This window comes from Malus sylvestris, chromosome 15, assembly GCF_916048215.2.
Source record: "Malus sylvestris chromosome 15, drMalSylv7.2, whole genome shotgun sequence".
In the NCBI taxonomy this organism is placed as follows: domain Eukaryota; kingdom Viridiplantae; phylum Streptophyta; class Magnoliopsida; order Rosales; family Rosaceae; genus Malus; species Malus sylvestris.
Genome location: NC_062274.1, coordinates 34121131 through 34143504, shown reverse-complemented (window position 1 = coordinate 34143504; position 22374 = coordinate 34121131). Strand labels below are relative to the sequence as shown.

The 22374-nt window shown below is 36.6% G+C and overlaps 2 protein-coding genes across 4 annotated transcripts in view; both read left to right on the top strand.

Annotated features, from left to right (window-relative positions):
- LOC126604244 (2,3-bisphosphoglycerate-dependent phosphoglycerate mutase 1-like) overlaps positions 1 to 6179 on the top strand; it is a 33366-nt gene extending 27187 nt beyond the window's left edge. Inside the window, exon 8 of one of the 3 annotated variants that reach the window (XM_050271419.1) lies at positions 6130 to 6179. In XM_050271419.1, coding sequence (XP_050127376.1) covers positions 6130 to 6144 — 15 coding nt within the window. In that variant the 3' untranslated portion in view covers positions 6145 to 6179. The remainder of the gene's footprint in view (positions 1 to 6129) is intronic. The other 2 variants (XM_050271417.1, XM_050271407.1) reach the window with 2 other exon arrangements.
- An 8275-nt stretch (positions 6180 to 14454) lies between these two features.
- On the top strand, positions 14455 to 22124 carry LOC126604242 (type I inositol polyphosphate 5-phosphatase 5). Its single transcript, XM_050271401.1, has 10 exons — positions 14455 to 14756; positions 14872 to 14968; positions 15059 to 15133; positions 17622 to 17709; positions 17861 to 17965; positions 18132 to 18723; positions 19105 to 19298; positions 20507 to 20615; positions 21236 to 21384; positions 21628 to 22124. The coding sequence occupies exons 1-10, from the start codon at positions 14661 to 14663 to the stop codon at positions 21851 to 21853; spliced, it is 1731 nt and encodes a 576-aa protein (XP_050127358.1). The 5' UTR covers positions 14455 to 14660; the 3' UTR covers positions 21854 to 22124.
- Positions 22125 to 22374: the final 250 nt, after the last annotated feature.

The following is a 22374-nucleotide window of genomic DNA, read 5'->3' as shown; positions in this document are numbered from 1 at the left end:
TTGCCCTTCCCTGTAGGCATTGGGCCGATCAAATCAAGTCCCCATTAGGCGAAGGGCCAAGGGCTGATCATAGGAATGAGCGGCTCGGAAGGATAGTGAGGAATAGTTGCGTATCGTTAACACTTATCACATGAGTGGGATATTCTGATGGCATCTTGGTGGAGTGTTGGCCAGTAATATCCTTGGCAAACATAAGCCTGCTAGGAGGGCTTCATATTCGGCCTCATTGTTCGACACCTTGAATTTGAAACGAAGAGCATACTCCATCGCCACTTTGTCAGGGGTCGTAAGGACTAGTCCTGCTCCACAACCCTGTTGGTTGGACGAGCCATCAACATATAGACTCCATGTTGAGGCTGTTGGTTTTATTTTCTGAGCTTCTGAGGGTAATGAAACCACTTCTTTAGGCATAGAAACAATGTCAACAGGATATATGAAGTCTGCCACTGCTTGGCCCTTTTCAGCTGGCTTTGGTTGGTAGGAGATGTCAAACTCACCCAATGCTATCGCCCATTTGATCATTTGCCCGGAAATGTCAGGACTTTGGAGTATCTGTCGAAGAGGATGATTGGTAAGCACGATGATGTAGTGTGCTTGGAAGTAAAGGCGAAGTTTTCGAGCAGACATGACCAATGCTATAGCCAATTTCTCAATGTTGGAGTATCATGTCTCCGCATCTTGTAAGGCCTTGCTAGCGTAGTAGACAGGCCGTTCAACATTACCATCATTTCGAATGAGAACGAAACTTACTGCTGAAGCCGATACTGATAAATAGATAATGAAAGTGTCACCAACCTCAGGTTTGGAGAGCAAATGGGCTTTACTCATGTAGTCTTTGAGGTTCTTGAATGCCTCAGCACATTCATCAGTCCATGTAATGTACTTTTTACTTCCCTTAAGTGCTTTGAAGAAAGGAGCATATCTGTCGATGGCCTTAGAGATGAACCTAGTTAAGGCTGCCACCTTACCAGTAAGGCTTTGGATGTCTTTTGAAGTTACCAGTTCCTTCATGTTGCGGATTGGTTTGATCTTCTCGGGATTAGCCTCAATGCCTCGTTGGCTTATCATGAAGCCTAAGAATTTGCCAGAGCCTACGCCGAAGGCACATTTGTTGGGGTTCAACCTCATTCGATACCTCTTCAGAATGGTGAAAGTTTTAGATAGGTTGGTGATGTGTTGGTCAGCATGTTTGCTCTTGACTAGCATATCATCAACGTAAACTTCCATGCTCTTCCCAATTTGTTCGGCTAACATTGAATTGACCAGTCTCTGATAAGTCACTCCTGCATTCTTTAGGCCGAAGGGCATGACTTTATAGCAATATAGTCCCATGTCAGTAGTGAAGGCTGTGTGTTCTTGGTTCGGAGGGTTCATAAGGATTTGGTTGTATCCTAAGTAAGCATCCATAAAGCTCAAGAGTTCACACCCTACCGTAGAGTCTATAAGTCTGTCTATGAGAGAACAAGGAAAGATATCATTTGGGCATCCTTTGTTTAGGTCGGCGTAATCGACACACATTCTCCACAAGACCTTTTGGAGTAGGAGATTTTCCTTGGTCAGATTTTTCTTAACAAGGACAACATTTGTTACCCACGTTGGATAATTGACTTCGCGGACGAAGCCTATGCCTTTGAGTTTTTCAACTTCTGCCTTCATTGCCTCGTACCATTCAGCGTCATAAGATCTTCGCTTCTGTCTCACTGGCTTAGTCTTAGGGTCAATACTTAAGCGATGACAGATGATATCGGGAGAGATGCCTGGCATGTCCTCGTATGACCAGGCAAAGACCTCAGTGTTCTCTTACAAAAATGAGATTAATGCCAACCGAATGGGTGGTGACAAGGTGGTGCCAATCTTCACCATGCGATCCGGATAATCTTTTGAGATAGAGACTTTCTCCAACTCTTCAGCGAGTTATGCTTGCTAGGTGAAAGAGTCATCTCGAGGATCGTCGGGTTGACCATTGCCACCGTGAAGATCCAAGTTGGCTTCATCTGGGCTGGTATTTATGACTTGGTCATGTATAGAAGGGGTTTCCTTAGGCACATGCAAGTGTTGTTGCTTGACCGAAGTGTTGTAACATGATTGTGCACTAAGTTGATCTCCTCTGATGTAACCATTGCCGTAGGGGTTGGAAATTTCATCAACAACATATGTGTGGATACCATGGCCTTGAGATCATTGATGCCTGTGCGTCCGAAGATGACATTGTATGTCGTTGAGCAATCAACCACCAGGAAGTTAGTGGTAATGGTAGCTGTGTAAGGGTCTGTACCAATGGTGAAAGGTAAGTGTATGCTCCCCAAAGGTTGCACGATATCACCGGAAAAGCTTATCAGAGGGAAAATCGAGTGATCGAGCAAGTGTTCAGCTACATTAAGTGCCCTGAAAGCTTCAGCAAACATGATATTGACCGAAGCCCCCGTGTCTACCAAGATTCGTCGTACTTCAAAGTTGGCTATGTGAGCTTCCACGATCAGTGGGTCATTGTGAGGGTAGATGATACTCCTTTCTTCCTCAGGGTAGAAACATATTGGATCCCAGTTAGGCTTTTGATACTTACCTCCCCTGATGTCTTCCACGTGAAACACTTGGTGGCCAGACCTTAAAACTCATTCACTATTTTTCATGGCCCTGTTGGAAGATTTAGATATGGGTGTGCCACCACTTATGGAATATATCACATTTACCTAGCGTTGGTTACAGTTACCCCTTGGAGGGTGAATGAGGAATTGATCAATTTTTCCTTCACATGCCAAAGCTTCAATATGATCACGAATGGTAATACACTTCTCACCGTCATGGCCGTTATGCTCATGGTAGCAGGAAAATGTGCCCGTGTTCTTCGTGGGCTAGTAATCCGGGTGCCTCAGCTTTGGCTTCGGTATCAAGTATGCTATGCTGGGGTAAATGGCCATGCATGTGGTGTTCAAAGGTGTGTATGCCTCATACCTCGGGGTAGGGGCTGTCTTAACACGTTCTTGACCCACTATGTTGACTGCCTGGGGTCGGGGATTATCATGGCGATACCCTTGGTTATCGCGGTAGTGTCCCTTACTCCTTTTACTAAAATGAGACTGGTGAGGATGGAAATCTTTCCTTTTGCCCTGAGATTGATATGTATGTTGACTTGGCAAAGTATTAAGTAAGCCAGGGGGAGGCACCGGTGCCGTTTGGAATGTCGAGGTCTTCTTATTTGGTTGGATTTGGCTTCCACTCCCTACTTGCTGATAAGGGGTGGTTGTGGGGGGTTTCCCTTGATATGTCCTTGCCTCGGTGGATGCATGGTTGTAAGCCTGTGCCATCACCTCAGAGTAAGTCTTCCAAGTGTTGGCATTGATCATGTACTTAAAGAAACAATCACGTAGGCCTACCGTGAAAGCCTTGAGGGCGGTCTTGTCATCTGCCTCAGCACAACGAGAATAATTATGGCTAAAACGACCAGCATACTCTCGTAGTGACTCGTCCGGCTTTTGGCGAAGAGTGTACATATCATCTGCAGAATGCAAGCGATCGGTCTGGAAGATGTGTTGAAAGACAAACAGTTTCCTCAGTTCCTTAAATGAGTCTACTGTCTTAGGTGGAAGACGGCAATACCAGTTTAAAGCTCCTCCAGAGAGGGTGGAGGGGAAGAGAAGACATCGCTCTTCGTCAGTGTGCATCCAATATGCCATGGTGGACTCAAAGAGGTTAAGGTGTTCAATTGGGTCCTCCATTCCAGTATAGAGTTGTAAACCAAGCTTTTGTTTTGTCTTCGCTTGAAGGGGGGTGTTGAGGATCCTCCTTGTGAGAGGGCCAGGCTTGGGTTGGTTCCAGTCAGGTATCTTGGCCTGACGTTCGGCCTTCAACTTGTTTACTTCCTTAAGAAGCTGTAGGACAAGGGGGTCTTGAGTGGAGTCATGTACCACTGGGATTTTCTTTTGTAAGTCTCCATCGCCTCTGGGAAGTAGGAAAGTTTGAGCAAGGGCGTGTGATTTTTCCTTGGACTCGCCGTACTGACTTCTAAGGCGAGTCTGTCGGAATACCTCAGAGTCCCCTGTACCTTCATGTTCCTCTAGGACATGTCGTTCCTTCCCTAGATTGGCAACTGGCCTGGGTCGTGGGAGGGGACCAAGTCTTTCATTAACCCTTGGGTCATTGATCTTCGAGCATATGTGGAAGGGATTCTCTCGACGTTGCTTTAGGAAGTCTCGGCAGTCACGATAAACGACTTTCGATCCTTCCAACCCTTTTGCAAGGAGGTGTCTTCCTCCACTTCTCCTACTTTGGGTCGAAGCAGCTGGGTTGAGAGAAATCTCATGTTGATCAATGTTTTGATGATTAGCTTGCTCCTCATCAGGGATATCCATGTCGAAGGAAGGTGACCCTCCATGTTAGGGGGCACCCAGATGATGGTTGATGTCCATAGGGGCAACAAGCTTGCGTGTTTGAGTACGCATAGTTTCATAGAGCGTCTCAAAGAGCTTCTCATACTGCTACTGGAGGACCTTATTCTTCATTGCTATCTTGTTGTTTTGAGCTTCTAGCTCATCGACTTTAGCTTGAAGAGCAACCCTCTTTCCTTCCTTCTTTCGTTGCTTCGCACTAGGTGCAAGAGGGGTGTCATTCTATGTGATGTGGCTTCCTTCGCTCCCCATATTGGAAAGGGATGCCTGGTCAAAAAAGAGTGTACGAATGGTGGAAACCAGCTTGACAAAGCTGAAGAGAGTGGGAATAAGTGTTGTTTCCCACAGACGGCGCCAAATGTTGATGCACAAAATCAGTGAGGACTTTGGTACAATAGAAAATGTTAAGTTTGTGACCTTCGCTAGATTGCTCCGGCCACTAGTGTGAATAAGTATGTTAATGGATAGGGACAGGGAAGCAAACACAAGATGTACGTGGTTCACCCAGATTGGCTACGTCCACGGAGTAGAGAAGTTCTCATTAATTGTGAAGGGTTTATATAAGTACATAGGTTCAAGCTCTCCTTTAGTGAGTACTAGTGAATGATTTAGTACAAATGACATTAGGAAATATTGTGAGAGAATGATCTCTATTTATAGAAGAGAGTTTCTAGTTTCATTCTGACATTGACACGTGTCGTGTTGTGATTGGCTTCTGATGTTGACACGTGTCGCGCTATGATTGGTTTCTGATGTCGACACGTGTCGCGCTGTGATTGGCCTCCTGGTTGGAGGGAAACTCTTCTGGGTTCTTAACGGTATAACGTTGACCGGTGTTCAGTAGTTTCGAGATTGGTCAAGTATGGTACAAACAATATGATTTATACAAAGTCACTTACAATATTAACGGTTTCAATGATAAACACGAAGTTTTGTAAATCGGTCATAGAAGTATTTTGAGAAACTCCTCTTCGTCCTTTTAAGTAGCCAAGTTAATTCCTTATAAATCTCACTTTGTTATATCGTAAATCTTGCTTTGGAGTGAATGTTTTAGGGAAGTTTTGTACGTACTGCTGGATAAGAAAATATTATCTGAACAGAAGCATAGTGTTAATTAATGTGTTTGGTATGTAGTTTAGTGATCAGTTATGTCAATAACTAATAAGCTAAATGTTACATCTCTCTAGAATCTATGGATGAGTTTTTTCAAACTGAATGGGACACCCTTCAAGCGTATGTGCTTGAAAAACTCTATGTTTACAAAAGCCAAAGCTTTTTCTTTTGATCAAAGAAAGCCAAAGCTTACGCTTGAAAAATAGACAATGTCATGGGAGGTGATTTTCACATATTCATTTCAGTTTCTCACATATCTTTTTTAATTTATGGTCATTGAATTAAATATCAAACGAAAGTAATAGACATAATTTAATAGGGCCGTAGGAGAAGTTAAAATGAGTGTGTGTTTTTTGTGGCTTATTTAACTGACAAAGAATAGAGGGGTGCGGCAAAAGAGAGAGAGAGTGAGGATTTTTCTACGTGTGATGATCTCCCTACACAGTGCCTCTATTTATAGTAGTAAAGAGGAGAGGAATTACTTGCTATAAGAACATAATAACTAGTAACCAAATCTATCTAGGATTTCTCTGCAATTGTACCATTATTTCGCTCATATATTCTTGTTTTTGCAGGGAACGACCTACTTTTAGTAGTTCGGTCTTTTCCAGAGTTTATTTGTAAGTTGCAGATCTGCGGTCACTAACTAAATGCAAGACATTGTTGTAGTGCACAGGCCTAGAAAAGCAAGAAAAAACAGATCATATGTATACCGTTGAAGCTTGAAATTTGTATGTTCGAATGTGGGCGTGTTGAAGGGGTTACAAAGGACATGTTATTGCTGCTATTTCTTAAGTTTTAATCAGTGTTAGGAAGTGGTTGACAAGCATTTGAATCGCCTGTGAACCTTGGTTGAATGGCATGATTATCCACCATGGCCTCATTGGGCTGAAGGTTGAACGTCGTAACTCGTAATCTATTTTTTTGAGTTCAGATGTTTAATTTCCAGAAGTCGAAGAGGAGCAATTTTCGTTTTATGTACTTATCTTTTGTATTGTCAAAATGGTAGCAGCAATTTATATTTTAGTTCCTTCCACTCTTCACTTCTTTTAATGTAGATAATATCGTTTAGTGTACGTTTTATGTACATTATTGCAAACTTATTATGAGGTTAAGCCTACCCACTTACTTTAGTGTAAATAATATCGTTTGTTTCAAAAAAAAAAAAAAAAAAAAAAAAAAAACACAACTACCTTATCTGTTTTTTAAGTGCTACTTTATAAACAGAAAAATGAACCACCGAATCAATATAAGAGTTTCTCCTCAATGAGGCCCAAGTAGGCGCCTGTCTTTATCGACCCCATGAAGAAAATTATTAGATCCGCCATTGGCCTCTAGTTACCTTATAATTACCATTGATTGTCAATAAGCAAATCAGGCTTCTAATCGTCTCTTGGACAATGAGGGTGGAGCTTTGAGAATTGGGTTTCTAAATAGAATAATGCTGCTACTCATGCTTGACGAGGAGCTCATCCTCAAAACATTTTATACCCGATGCACAAAACTTTTGTTTATAATCGGAATCAGTCATGATTTAATCGCTTTAAAATATTAATTGTGCAAAAAAAAAAAAAAATCAATTAAAACTAAGGTTTTTTTTTTTTGTAACAAATAGATGTACGGTTTGTAATGCTTTTGATGAGTAGATTTTATATTATATATTTTACCCTAATCTTAGTATATTTTGATTAATATTTTGGAAGAATTTTGATACTTTGAATTGTATTTTCAATATAGGACTTTCGACTTCCTCTGGAGCAAAACAGGATCAAATGGATGAATTTTGGAGTAATTCTAGTTGGAGGACGTTTGTGAGTCACTTAGCTTGATCATATCAAAATTTGGGATTTTTCCACCAAGCGGTTATTTTCTGACGATAAAATAAAGGAGCGATGAGCGGTGCTGGAAAATGAAGTTTCTGGGCTTAAATTGCTTTTGGAGCCCAAGATGACCTCAGATGGGTTTGTGGCCTTCTGGGGAAGTGTTCAGAATATTCTAAACATTAAATCCAGCTATATTGGGCCAGTTTTGGAGCAGCTTATGGGTCCAAAACGTGGCTGTTTAGATTTTAGGCGAATTTTACCATTTAATTTAGGATTATGTTTCCTATTTTATTTGATTATTAATTTTAGTTTCCTAGGGGAATAAAGGACCTGTTTTTAGGGTTTGTGTGGGGGCTTGACAGATTTATTGCTTGGCCATCTACCATATTTCTCTACGCTTTATTTTATGCAATTTTGGAGATAGAGAAAATTGTTAGGGTTTTGGAGATTTTCTACTTGAATGTGTTTTCAATCATTTTCTTAATAATATTTTCTATGATTTCAATTATAAATATGCGTAACTAATTTCTTTTGCTAGGGTGAAGCCTTGAGCCTTAGCATGAATATGTGATTTTTATTTAATTGCTTATGATTGATTGCATGCATACTTTGAATTGTTAATCACCGGGATAAAAACTATCTAATTGTCTTAATGCCTGATCACCATTAGGATCTTTAGAAAAGTAATTTGATGCAATTTTGGTGGAAGGTTCCCTGAAATTGACGCTGGCTTCTTGTGATTAATAATTGTAATTTCACTTAGGATGAACATCACATCTTAAGGGTTGCATGGTTTTTCAAAGGGTTTTCATAAAGCATAATGAGTCTTTCATGTTCAGATTTGATCCGAACGTCCGGACGGATTGCATGTTAGATATACGTTATATGTTGGAGGTTCCAAGTAGATTATAAATTAGGAAAACCTAACCTTCAAAGTAGCATGTGTAGATCATAAGTAATTGGTAAAAGTTCATAGGATTGCTAGGTGATGGTGGAACACTAGTGCTTTCTTAATTTGATTTCTCCCAAAACTGTTTTCTTTTCCCTCTAGTTTTAATATTGCAGATTGTCTTATCTTTAATAGTTAAATTCGTTTTTAATTTAAGTAGGTTATAAAATTAATCATCTCAATTTCTACTTTACAATAATTAACTGGAATTTGATTTGTTTCGAATTATTTAATAATCCCTGTGGAGAACGACCTTGCGAGATTTGTTTATACTACAACAACCTTGTGATTCTTGCAAGTATAATAGGAGTTTTTAGCCCGTTCACATGAGTAGTAAAATTCGTATCAGCTTTTATCGAATCCGTCCATTTGTTTTTATACAATTAAAAAACTCAATGATCTCACTGATATGATCTATTCAAAGTGATTTACATTATTAATGATTTCAATGATAAATACAAAATTTCGTAAATCGATCTCCTGTTTAGATCATATCCAAAGTTAATTCCTTGTAAATAAACTCCCACTCCCTCACTTTTTTATATCTTAAATCTTGCTTTGGAGTGAATGTTTTAGAGAAGTTTTGTACGTACGGTTTGATAAGAAAACAATATGTGAACAGAAGCATAGTGTTAATTTTATACGTGTTTAATTAATGTGTTTGGCATGTAGTTTAGTTATCAGTCATGTCAATAACTAACAATCTATGGATGAGTTTTTTCAAACCGAATGGGACGCCCTCCAAGCGTAAGTGCTTGAAAAAACTAATTTTTACTAGGGCCAAAGCTTAATGTTTGAAAAATAGACAATGTTCCCTGAAGGTGAAGGGTGATTTTCACACATTTATTTTTTGGTTTTCACACATATTTTTTTTTAAATTTATAATCATTGAATTGAATAAATCTAATGAAGTAAGACATAATTAAACAGGAGTGTGTGAAAAGCTAAAATGAGTTTTTTTTGGCCTATTTTACTGACAAGGAATAGAGGGGTGTGGCAAAAGAGAGATTGGAGAAAGTGTAGATATTTATGTGTGTAATATTCTCTTACACAGTGCTTTTATTTATAGTAGTAAAGAGGAGAGCAATTACTTATCCTCCAAGTAAATACAATCATATAGAGAAAGAATAATTATTAACCAAATCTATTAGGATGTACACAATCACTGACACACCCCGACCCAGGATGTCCACTAGGATTCCAAATCGAGTTGTGTTGGCCGACACCTGGAAGGTAACGAAGCCATAAAGTATGATTATGTGGAAAAATGTGAATACATTTAAACCTAAGAGTGCCTAAAAACCAGAGTGCGCTGGTGAGCGGGAATGAACCAATTTCACATGTGATGTTAGAGCATAAGTAAGTACAGTAGAGTGGTTTAAGAATCATACCCTCGAAAGAAGTCTCCAATACTAAGATTTGTCACGAATCCTCGACGATAAGAAAACTCAGCTAATAAAACCTGGAGGGTGAAAACAAAACAAGGGTGAGCGGCCCTAGAAATAAATTTTTAATAGAAGCCTTCTAAAACGTTATAACCCCTCAATGCAACACCTGTATAGTTTCCAGAAAATCATATCACGTATCAAAGTGAAATAAAAAATATATCAACAGTAATTCCACGAATATACCACGACACAGCAACTCATCAATAATATAAATAATCATGTGCTCAATAATCTATATTAGCATGCAAGTCGGAGTCACCTAATGTGACTTGTACGACTGCACCCATATCTCATCAATCAACGCTAGCACATAAGTTGGAGTCACCTATAGTGACCTGTACGACTTATCCATATCTCATCAATCAACGCTAGCACATAAGTCGGAGTCACCTATAGTGACTTGTACGACTTATCCATATCTCATCAGTCAATATCCCAGTAATGGGTCAGCCGAATCCACTTCTTATGGTTTGTACGGCTGAACCCATAGCTCATTACATATCCCTGCACACGAGTTGGAACCACCTCTTGTGGTCTATACGATAGGCTGGGTGTAAATAATTACACTCAAGTGCTACGATCACGTGAAGGTTATGCGAAATATCGCAAGTCACCTACGAGTCGGAACCACCTAATATGGTATGTACAACAAGTTGGCACCTACCTTGAATCCAAGGTGAGCGTGTGGTGCGGGAGGTGAACAATCATGTGAAGGCTAGGCCATGTCCTCGGGTGAGAACACTAACACCGGGGTGCAGGGTTATGAGCTCTAAATGTATCTAATATGGCATGTACTACTTATAGACAACTTGTACGACAATGTCGGAGTTGCTTAAAACATAAATATAGACATGCCATCACTAAATCATTCCAAATAAAATGTAATCATAACCATGCATCCCACATTTCACAACATATACTCACCTGAACTTATCTGTGCATCATGCGTTCACCTTCGTACTTTGAAGCATTCACAATAATTATGCTCAATAATATACTTATGGACATGCCCTGATGCAATCCAAAACTTAACCATATTGTAGTGCTTCCAAATATATATATATATATATATATATATATATATATATATATATATTTATATCTATATATAAATATCAATAACGTGGCGTAAAACGCACAATCTATAACACCCTACTCCCAAACTATTAATTGTCGGGAATAATTATCGGTGACAAGCTCAACTAAACACTAATTTGACTAACTATCAATACTTACGATTCTTTACTTCAATTTCTTGATCCTTCACACAATGATTTATGATCAACATCCAATCACCAAGTCATAAGGTTAAATCTCACATTTTCCACCAATGTCCCTCGCATTGCACAATTTCCCAAACAAGGCTATTGTCTCAATTATTTAGTCTCATTTATGGTATGGCTGCATCTAACGTCTCGTTAGACTGCCTACGTACCCTCAACAGGGATCAAGCCATTCGTAGTTCGCATTAGTACTTCAAAGCATTCACAGTAATAATATGCAATAATCAATTTATAATCGTTTGTGGAATTATCAATCATGTATATATATATATATATACACACATACGATAGAAAGAAAAAGACCCACTCACCTAAGGTCGGCGCTACGACTCCCTAACACGCATATTGAGACATCACAAACCATCGTCGCCTAGAATAATTATCAAATCACATCTCAAAGTTCTTACCAATAGAATACATAATTTACATAAAACATATCCCTACGTAATTCAATTCAGAAGATCTGCATCATAGATTTCCGATCCGTTACTTCCAAAGATCCACATTATACTTCTAGAAACAACATCCTAAAGTTCTATTATGATCCAACGTTCGGATCTCCGCCAATTGCCAAAACCAAGTGGTGGTTAATCTTTTATTTTACGAACTTACAAATGAAATTCAGGAAGATCTGTATATCAAATTCCTGATCAGTAAGTTCCTATTGTCCTCAAATATTAGGTACTATAACATATTAAAGTTTGGTGACGGTCCAACGGTCAGATCGTCGATTCATATCTTTACCAAGTAACGTATCCTAATGAGTTTAGGTCCAAACGATCAACCTACGATATACAATTGCCAAAAATGAACTCAAGAAATCTAATTTAGCCTAAGGATAACATCGACGGTCCCCTGACCACGCTCCGCCGCGGGTGGTGATCGGCCGCCCCAACTCGCCTGAAAATCCAACTATTTCCAAAAATTATCAAAATTTACAGGAATGAAGATCTCAATAAGTAGAGTAACTTTTATACCTATGAACAAGGCCAAATAGGCCGGGAAAAGCTTCAATTTTATTAAAACCCGTCTGAAACCCTATACTTTTGTGCGCTCGATTCGACCTCCAAACTTGCTCCGACGCCTCTACCACTGCCTGGGCTTTGTTCCTGGGTTCTAGGAGAGTGCTCTAGTGGTGGTAATTGGCTGAGTTAGCTTCACGTTTTGTAGATTGCCGTTGTACACCTACACCCACCACCGGTGCATTTTTCCTAAATTTACCACCAAATTCCTTCTAATTTTGGATGGAAATGGAAGATGGAAGTCTAGGAAGTTGTTTCTAGGTGGTGGTTTTCTTTGATTTTCCGGAAAATGACCGAATTTGACTGTGGTGCTTGTCGGGTCGAGCGGGTCAATGGGAAACCCGGTTTTCCCCTTCATTTTCTTCTCCCTCCTTCCCTCCTTTCCCCATTCTCTGGTTGGTTACCTTCAATTTGGGACGGGTTGTCACAATCACTCTTCAATATAATATCTACAATATATTTATCATTTCATATATTCATTCATAAAGAATAATTATTAACCAAATCTATTAGGATGTTCACAATCACGCTTTAATATAATATCTACAATATATTTATCATTTCATATATTCATTCATAAAGAATTATTATTAACCAAATCTATTAGGATGTTCACAATCACGCTTTAATATAATATCTACAATATATTTATCATTTTTCATATATTCATTTATTTTTGTAATCGTACATGTGTCCTCATTAAAACTTGAAGACCAATTTCTTTCCCTACGGAGATAGAGTACTTTTAGTGGGAAAGAGATCCTCTCCAGATTTCTTTCATCAAGGCCACTAGATCAAGTGATTCGGACATTTGAAATTTGATCAAACGGCTAAAAACAGGGGCCCCCTTTAAAAGGTATAATAACTTTAGTCGTTGGATCAAATTTCAAAAGCCCGGATCACTTGATCCGGTGGCCTTAGTGGAAGCGATCCGGAGATGATCTCTTTCCCTTTTAGTGGGACCTTTATGGTGAAATTGTTAATTAAAGACCTATGATGAACCCCATCGACAGTTTTTTATTTTTTGAATTTTTTTTTGAATTTTTTTAAATTTCCATTAATCCTATGTTAAAAAGGGGTTAAAATCGTTATTTTAAACAATTGATTTAACTCGAAACCGCAAACATGAGGATCGTTTCCATCGGCATGATCACAACTAAGGAGCTTTTGAATTGTATAGACTTGTTTCTATGCTCCAGAGCCAGTGTTTGCATTAGACATGGCAATTTCTTTCATAACCAGCCCAATACGAAAATAACATCAACACGTTAACTAATCGGATCGTTATCGGATCACCCGTTTAGGCTCCGTTCTTGTAAGAAACAAGCCAAACCTATTCGAGCTCGAAAAAAATTTAACAAACCAAACTTGAGCACAATGATAATCAGTTGAACTCAAATCATTTTCAGCCCTAAGTGTGTTCGACAAAATGTGCAATATCAATAAAACCACCCCTAGTCTAGACTCTAGACACACACATGTATTTTTTTAAGGAGGCTGATTGTATGCCCTCCTTTTACCATGCCCTTCCCATCATTTCTTATTTGTGTGGTCACAGTTAAGCCACGTCAACATGTCTTATTATCTCTATAAAAAAATCAATATAGAATGTTGATACTGCTTAACCATGACCGCACAATATAGAAGGGGATGGGAAGGACATGGTGTTGGATATAAGTCAACAATCTGTGATAATTTATATATGCTAATAAATAATAAATGCAATAGAAACTAACAGAATATAAACTAGAATATGAATTATAAAACAGACAACTTGAAGATCGAGGCTTGCGTACCGCAATGTCCTTGAAACAGAAATTTCGTAGACTTCATCTGAAAGGATGAGTCTTTTCATAAAAAATAAATAATTAATTTAATTCAAATTTAATTAAAAAATAATTAAGTAAATCCGAAAAATAATTAATTAAATAATTTAATTATTAGAGCCCAAGACCCATCTTTTGACAATTAAATATATATTAATTATATATTAATTACCAAATAATTAATACACCCCAAAGCCCAACCACAAGGGTGAGCTCAATTTTAGTCTCCAGGCCTATTACTCCAATCACTTTCTTTAAAGGACAAAGCCTTATAAAGTGATAAAATCTTTTGAGAATGGCCAATGTGGGACAAGGAAATTTCTACTCAAACTACTCAAATTTCCAACACATGGTAATGAGAGGGCAGACAATCTGCCTCCTTTTTTAAAACAAAATTGTAGATAAAGTCATTAAAGAGAAAATTTGGATGAAATGATGACAACGACAGCGTGTTGTGTACAGTTGGTAGGGTGTGGGATTAAAGTGCACTGTGACTAACGGTTTCTCCTCTTTACCGTCCTAAGTTCTCCGAAAGCTTTGCCGCCAAATTCTCATCCTTCCAAACAGAACGGAGAGGAAAAAAAAGGGAAGAAAATCATTAATCATTAATCACATTAAGCAAACTCATAAACACCAAAAAAAAAAAAAAAAAAAAACATTACAGCCACATTATTGATGAAGAGAGCAAATCCAGAAAATAAATTTCAGCAGTATAACATCGGAGATGAGATAATTACAAATTAACTAGATACTTACTGAAAGTGCATGTCTAACAAAATTATTTGATATTTAAGAGAACATCAACGGATGAATGTCTTCCTCTGTTGGAGATGCCAACCTCGAAATGACCAAAGACGACGCGGATTCCGCCTCCGATAACTCTACCAAGAATGAAAAGAAGAAGAAGGTATACATTTTTCGTTTTCTGGTTAAACTTTTATTTCTGTTCCTACTTTCATTCATTTAGCTTTTCCTAAAATTATTTTAATTTTAATTTTAACCATGTATGTTCTGGGATGAAGTCTATCATTCCTAGGATTTTTGGTTCAAAGAGAAGTGGGAGGGACGGCTCAGATGAAGATATATACAAATCAGATGGGGATGGGATAATTGATCTTGGTATCTCCATCTCTCAAATATATATAATGATATCTGTCTGCCTATTTGTTATTGATCTTTTCAAATAATTATTGCTTTTTTTTTTAATAGAATTTGAGAAAAAGATTGCTGCAAGGAGAAAAGCTTTCATGGAGGCAACTCCTTTCATTAGAAAGAATTTTTCAGGTATGCTGTTTAAGCATATAGTTGAAGATTATAGTGCATTATAATCACGTTATGGATGAAATTAATCAAGCTTAGAATGTTCTTTTATCTATGTATTTAATTGATGGATGATGGGTCAGACTTAGATTGAATCTAAACGAAAGAGACAGGCCACTTACCACAAACGGAGGGACTCAATTTCCCTTATCTCTTCTTGTCCCAGTTTGGTAGCTTACCTAACAAAAATCTGTTTTGATTACCAATTGAAAATATTTTTGTATTTAGAGGGAGTAATAGTACATACACCAAATGTCAAAGTTATAGTATTTGGATGGCAAAATAGATTTGTTATGCCAGGTAGGAAAAATGCATTCAAACGGAGGTAGCAACTCAATAGCAAATTAAAGAACTAGTAACTCACTTTTTTTTTTCAAATTTACAAATTGGGTTCCGCAGCATATTTAATTCAAAATTATTGTTTAGTAAAGAGTTTGAAAATAAAATTTGAGCCCCACAAGATAAAGTTATTAATTTTTCAAAGTGAAAGATAAAATTTGAACAAGTTGGCTTGAAGAGTGGGTAGGAGTGACAAATTTTTATGGTAGCATAACAGTGGGAAATGGGTCAGAAGTTAGCAAATGATACTTTTAAAGAACACTTTTGCTAATTCATTTGGAGATGTTCTAAGGAATGCAATAAAGGTGTATTTTCTGGAGACTAGAATAGGCGAGAAATTGTAAAGAATTGTGAGCATTAAATGCTCATTGGAAAGTGCTTTTGACTTAAAATGCTATTTGTGAAAGTGCTTATGGATTTTAAAATGCACTTGAAGTGCATTTTAGAAAAAGCAACAGTTATGTGTTTCTTGCATAAAAAAACTTCAGATACTTTTTTAGGAATTATTTATATTTTTACTAAGAATAGATTCCAAATACATTTTCATCAAAAGCTATCCGGTCATTTTAAAAATACTTTTAACATACTTTAAGTAGTGTTAGTAGGCAATGAAATTCGGACCAGGATCCTCTCCTGAGCAGATGGAGAGGATCCTCCTGACCAGGCCCATCGGGCTGTTCATTTTTTATCCAATGGTTGCAAACAGGGGGCCCCTCTAAAAGTTATAATAATTATAACCGTTGAATAAAAGATGAACGGCCCGATGAGCCTGGTCAGGAGGATCCTCTCCATCTGCTCAGGAGAGGATCCTGATCCATGAAATTCGTGATTGAATATCTTCGTCTCATCATGAAAAGACTTCCAACCAAGCAAAGAATTTGTCTTGAAACTAAGAGAACCAATTTAGCAAAAACTATTACACATACAATTAAATTTGATGTAGAGAAGAAATGGTAAAAAATCTATGAAATATTTTTGGGATCAGTTGAGATAACTTGCGTGAAACCCATTGTTTTTTTATTCAAAATGTTCTTTAAAATTAGCATAATTCTTCACTTTAATTACTGACAATGAAGATTTATAGAAGTGGTCCCTGAATTTGTCCACTGTAAATTATTTCGATCATTCTGTAAAAAAATATGTCAATATCCTCGTTAAATTGTCACATGAATGATCAAGTGACCCACCTTTTAAGGTATTTTTGTCAAACCAACTCCTTCACTGAATGAGGATATAGATAGATTTTTTACGGAAGAATCAAAATGATTTACGGTGAACAAATTCAATGACCACTTCTATAGATTTTGATTTTCATTGTCAGAGACCAATTAAGTGAGGAGTTATGTGAAGGACTATTTTGGCTAAAAAGCCAAACCCATCTCTTTGAGCGAATCGGAAGCTAGTTTCCTATTTGATTGACAAAATTTCCTTGCCAAATCGGCTTATATAGGAAAAAAAAATTAGGCCTTATTTACTAAATAAATTAGGAAAATAATAACTACATATCTTTTTTTTTTTTTTTGCACACCTCTATTTATTTCCATCCGGCTTTGCAGATGGTGGAGCAATAATGCTTACACACTCTGGTGTGGATTCGATCTCTACGGATCCCCTCCCCCTTGTCATTTAACAATTTAACACATTAACACTATCGTTTGTCAAAAAATAAAAATCACGTCCCACCTTTAATTTATTTAGTCCAAAGAGTTCATAAATAAACTAAGGCCGGTGTGAGGGGTGCCAGAATCATCTTCTATAAATTGTAGTATCATTGGGCGTATTCTGACCTGAAAGGGAGAAAAAAAAAGTTTGATTTTTGGCACAACACGCTAAAGTCAGGATGAATAATTTAAATAATTCAGATATTAGTAAACGCATTAAAGTCAAAGATCAAATAATTCTAATATCAATTTCATATAAGGAAACATGTCTTAAGTATTATTATTTCGTGAATGAGAAAGTTGATTTAAGTAGACATTGTGGTTCATTGCTCTATTTCGACCTTAGACCTTTGCCATATAGGAAAACTTGGTTATAAGTAGACTCCGTGAGATTTGAGCAAATTGAAAATTGTAAAGAGTAAAGATGGTGTTCCTTTCTTATCTACTCTCAGAAAGACAGACTAGTCCGGGGATTGAAAGCCTAAACCTATCAAACTTCGAACTCTCTATGGCGCCAGCAACTGAGACGAAAGAATTCCGGTAAGACATCATCTTCTAGCTATATATGAGACTAAGACATGAGGTTGTATAAATAAATAAATAAAAATATGAATATCCTATATATATAGGATTTGTTAATTTATTTGTTGCCTTCAATGAATATTGAAAATTGTGGTTCATTGCGTCGCAGTATATTTGTTGCGACATGGAACGTGGGAGGAAAGTCACCCAACAATGGCCTGAACCTCCAAGATTTCTTGCAGGTGGAGGGGTCTTCCGACATCTATGTTTTAGGGTACGTAAGAAAACCACCATCACTTGTTTTTTATCAATTAAAAAAAAACACAGAAAATTACTGAGATTTTGAAAAGAATAATTAATCATGTAAAAACACAGAAAATTAACCTTGTGGGCGGCTAATTAATTAACAGTACTGTATTTTTCTTCTTATATATCATAAGGTTTCAGGAAATTGTTCCTTTGAGTGCCGGAAACGTTTTAGTGATCGAGGACAATGAACCAGCAGCAAAATGGCTAGCCCTCATAAGCCAAGCACTTAATAAACCGCAAAATGCGTCCTACAATATGCATTCTTCCTCCGATTCATCAGGCCATGGTTCCAACAACTCATCGAATAACAACAAGGAATCCAAGTCCCCAGGCAGTCTCAACATCTTCCAGAAGCCTTCTCTCAAAGCTCTTAGCAAAAGCTTCAAGGCAAATAGTAGCCTTCTCAAGTCTTGCAACTGCCCCGTGGAATTTCCATCCCACGAAAGGCGGCGAATAAGAAAGCTCAGTGATCCTACTAGTAAATTAGGCTCAATTTCTCCTCGGCTTACTTCTGGAAGCGACACTAGTGTAGATGAATTTCTTGCAATTGCTGGGATTCAGTCCCCATCTTCCTCAAGCGACATGAATTACCGCCTTATAACAAGCAAGAAGATGGTAGGTATTTTCGTATCGGTTTGGGTTCGAAAGGAGTTAGTACCTCACATTGGCCATCTCAGAGTCTCCACGGTTGGAAGAGGAATAATGGGCTGCCTCGGAAACAAGGTTAGTAAGACTTTTGATAAAAATTTATATGCAATGTCAACTTATATCATTTAGTGTAACATCTCATTTTGCTAATAGAGATATGAGCTACACATTTGAGTCTCCTTATGTGGCTCCCATCAGTATACAAAACTTTAGTGTCACTTTTGTCTATCGGTCTGAAATACAACTTTTCGAATTACAAATCTTGATTATAATATATATAGTTGGGTTTCAGTTCTATTCGGAGATGTCGTTAGTCTGCAATGTAATGAGTAAATATGATACAAATATATAGTCTTTGTTTATAGTAATTAAAAGGATGGCAACAAATCATGATTCATCATTTTATTCCTATGGTAAATGTAGCTTTGATTGTTAAATTGTCGCATTAATTTGCAGGGATGTATATCAATAAGCATGACATTGCACCAAACGAGCTTTTGCTTCGTGTGCAGTCACTTGGCTTCCGGGGAGAAGGAAGGCGATGAGCTGAAAAGGAATGCCGACGTGATTGAGATCCTTAAAAGCGCACAATTTCCCAAGGTTTGCAAGAATCCATACCGTCGCCCTTGCGAAAGAATAACCGATCATGAGTACGTACATATTACTCTATATGAAGATGGTTGCAGGATAATTGATGTTGTTTTGCTTTTGTTTTGCGTTCAATTCAAGTTTTCAAAAAGCTATTATTTACACTCCAAAAAAATCTGATTTATTTATGAGAAAATTAGGTTCACATCCTTCTTTTTGTTACTCCATTGATTAAAATCCTATTCATTTTCAATTTTTGATCAAGGTCTTTGGGTATTAATAACATCATTAATTATTTGAATAATAAAATATTTTTATTTTTAAATATATTCCTTTAATGATAAAAATGTTACAATTAGTATATTTATATTTACGGCTAAAATTTTTATCATATATTTTTATTTTTAGTTTGTACCTATTTTTAATTTGCTAATATTTTTTAATTTGTACCAATTTTCTTTTCATTTTTAATTTGTACCCATATATTAGTTTCTTTTTGTGCCCAAATTTTTTAAAGTTTTATTTGTGTTTGTACCCATGTGTATACCGTCACGTGACATTTAATCAATGATAGAAAAATTACATATGGTATATTTATGTTTTATGCCTAAACTTTGTATCATATATTTATATTTTTAGTTTGTACCCACTTTTAATTTGCAACATTTTTTTTTTAAATTTGTAGTATTTTCTTTTTAGTTTTATTTTGTACCCATGTATAAATTTCTTTTAGCGCCTATATTTTTAAAAATTCATTTGTATTCATAATTTTTAATCTTTTATCTGTATCCTAATTTATTTCTAATGTACCCATTCTTCTTTATTAATGTACCACTTTGTTATATGTGAAATGTACCAAAATATACCATTTTTTTTAACACTATGGATACATTATTTTGCCATTTATTATTTATTATTTTTACATAGTTTTTATCCATTTATTCAATCAAAATGTTTGAATTTTTTTATTGTAACCATTTCTAATAGTATTATAATGAGGGATTTTAAATTTATAGGATTATAAATCTCATAAAATATCAAACAATTAATGTCAAAACTATAAATATTAATAGTAATATAATGAGGTGTACAAAGTCAAGGGACTTTGATCAAACTTTGAATATTATTAAGATTTTAATCAAAGAATGTTAAGGATTAGGGATCGCATCCAAAGTATCCCTTTATTTATTCATTCATTGAATTGATAGTATGTGTTCAGCTTGGTTCTGATCAATAGTTTGTGTTCCTCTGATTATATATAATTTTGCAGAAGGATAATATGGCTTGGAGATTTGAATTATCGAGTGGCTTTGAGCTATGAAGAAACAAGAGTTTTGTTGGAGGATAATGATTGGGACACCCTTTTAGAAAAAGATCAGGTTTGTTTTAGTGCCCCATTCTAGATGAGTATGTTAGCCTAGGTCACATCTATAAATGACATTTAAAACCACATTACTCATAAAATAAATTATATGAATTATTCTTCTCGTCGTGTATACCCTTGTCTTATTTTGGTGCTCAAGTAATTAAAAAGGGTATATACAAAGTTTTCTTTCATTAGCTAGAAGCCAAATTCAGAAACACACGTGGCTCTACCTATATATGGATGCGCACACGTGTGATCTAAATAGTTTATTGCCTAGTGCTTATATATATAACTTGAAGCTATTTTTTGGGAATAAAACTATTTCTACGAACTCAAGTAATCATATGTATCATCTCGTTAATAATAAAGATAAGTGCAATCCACTTGTACGAAGAAACCCATTGCATTTAGAGCTTAGAAGACATCGTCAGTTATAATACTCTTATAAAATAGTAGTGCTCAAAACTTCTCATCCAATATTAAATGGTTCACTTAGTTGATTTGCTTTTGTTCAAACACATTTCCTGTGGATTAATTTATTCGCATATGTGAACTACACTGAAGAATGGTCTTAATTAGTTTTCTTATAAATTACGCTTCGTGTGTTTGATTTTGATTAACAAATGCATGTAGTTGAATATGGAAAGAGAAGCTGGGAGGGTATTTAATGGGTTCAAGGAGGGACAAATCTTCTTTGCCCCCACTTACAAGTACTCTCATAACTCAGACTCTTACGCTGGAGAAACTACCAAGTCCAAGAAGAAACGACGGACCCCAGCATGGTATAATCCTCTCCCCTGTTAATTTACTACCAGAAAAAAATTAAGCAGAATATTAATTTGGTGGGAAACGTTCTCTTGTCAGAATGTCTGGATATTTAAGATAATTGGTTCTTGTCAAGCTGTGGATCTAGACTGTAATCTGGCAACATAAATTTGGCAAAAGAACATTAATCCTAATTAATTTGTTCAATTAGCTCAAAATTAGAGCGGTGTGTTGATCTTTGTGAAATGAATTGATTATAGGTGCGATCGGATACTATGGCGCGGGGATGGCTTTGAGCAATTATCTTATATTCGCGGGGAGTCGAGATTCTCCGATCACAGACCCGTGTGTGCTGTGTTTTCAGTGGAAGTGAATGTGCTTAGAAGCAAAAACAACAGATTCAGAAAGGGTTACTCTTGTACTGCTGCTCCAAGACTGGAATTTGACGAATGCATGCCTCAAAGACACAGCTTCTATGAGTACTAGTACAAACACAATATAATATACTACACCACACTTTCTTTTTGTTCATATTTTTTTCTGGTTAGTGAAAGGAGGTTAGTGAAAAAAAAAGGAAAGAGAGAACAAAGAGTAAGCATTGTTGATTACATCTCTCATTTGTAAGTGGATCTCGATTTTGTATGATGCTTGCCAGTGAATCTAGCACAAAAATGTTTAGTTCTAAACCAACTGTACAACTATCTTGGGAATTAAGAAAATCCATGTACTGTTGATTACTGAAGTTGTGTTAAACTCATGTTAAATTGGCTACTTAATAGAGTCAAAAAGTTACAATAGCTAGTTAATTTAACTTGACATCTTCAACTACATTAGCTATTTTAACAAATACTACAATATTTTGTTATTTAATAATAATTTAACTTTCTTTATATTTTATTTTATTATAAGTTATCCACCAGTTTTTTTTTTCCTTTGAGACTCTCTCTCATATATCGCTGGAAGCATCCATGTTTCTTTCTACCAAAATTGTTGGGATATCGTAGGAC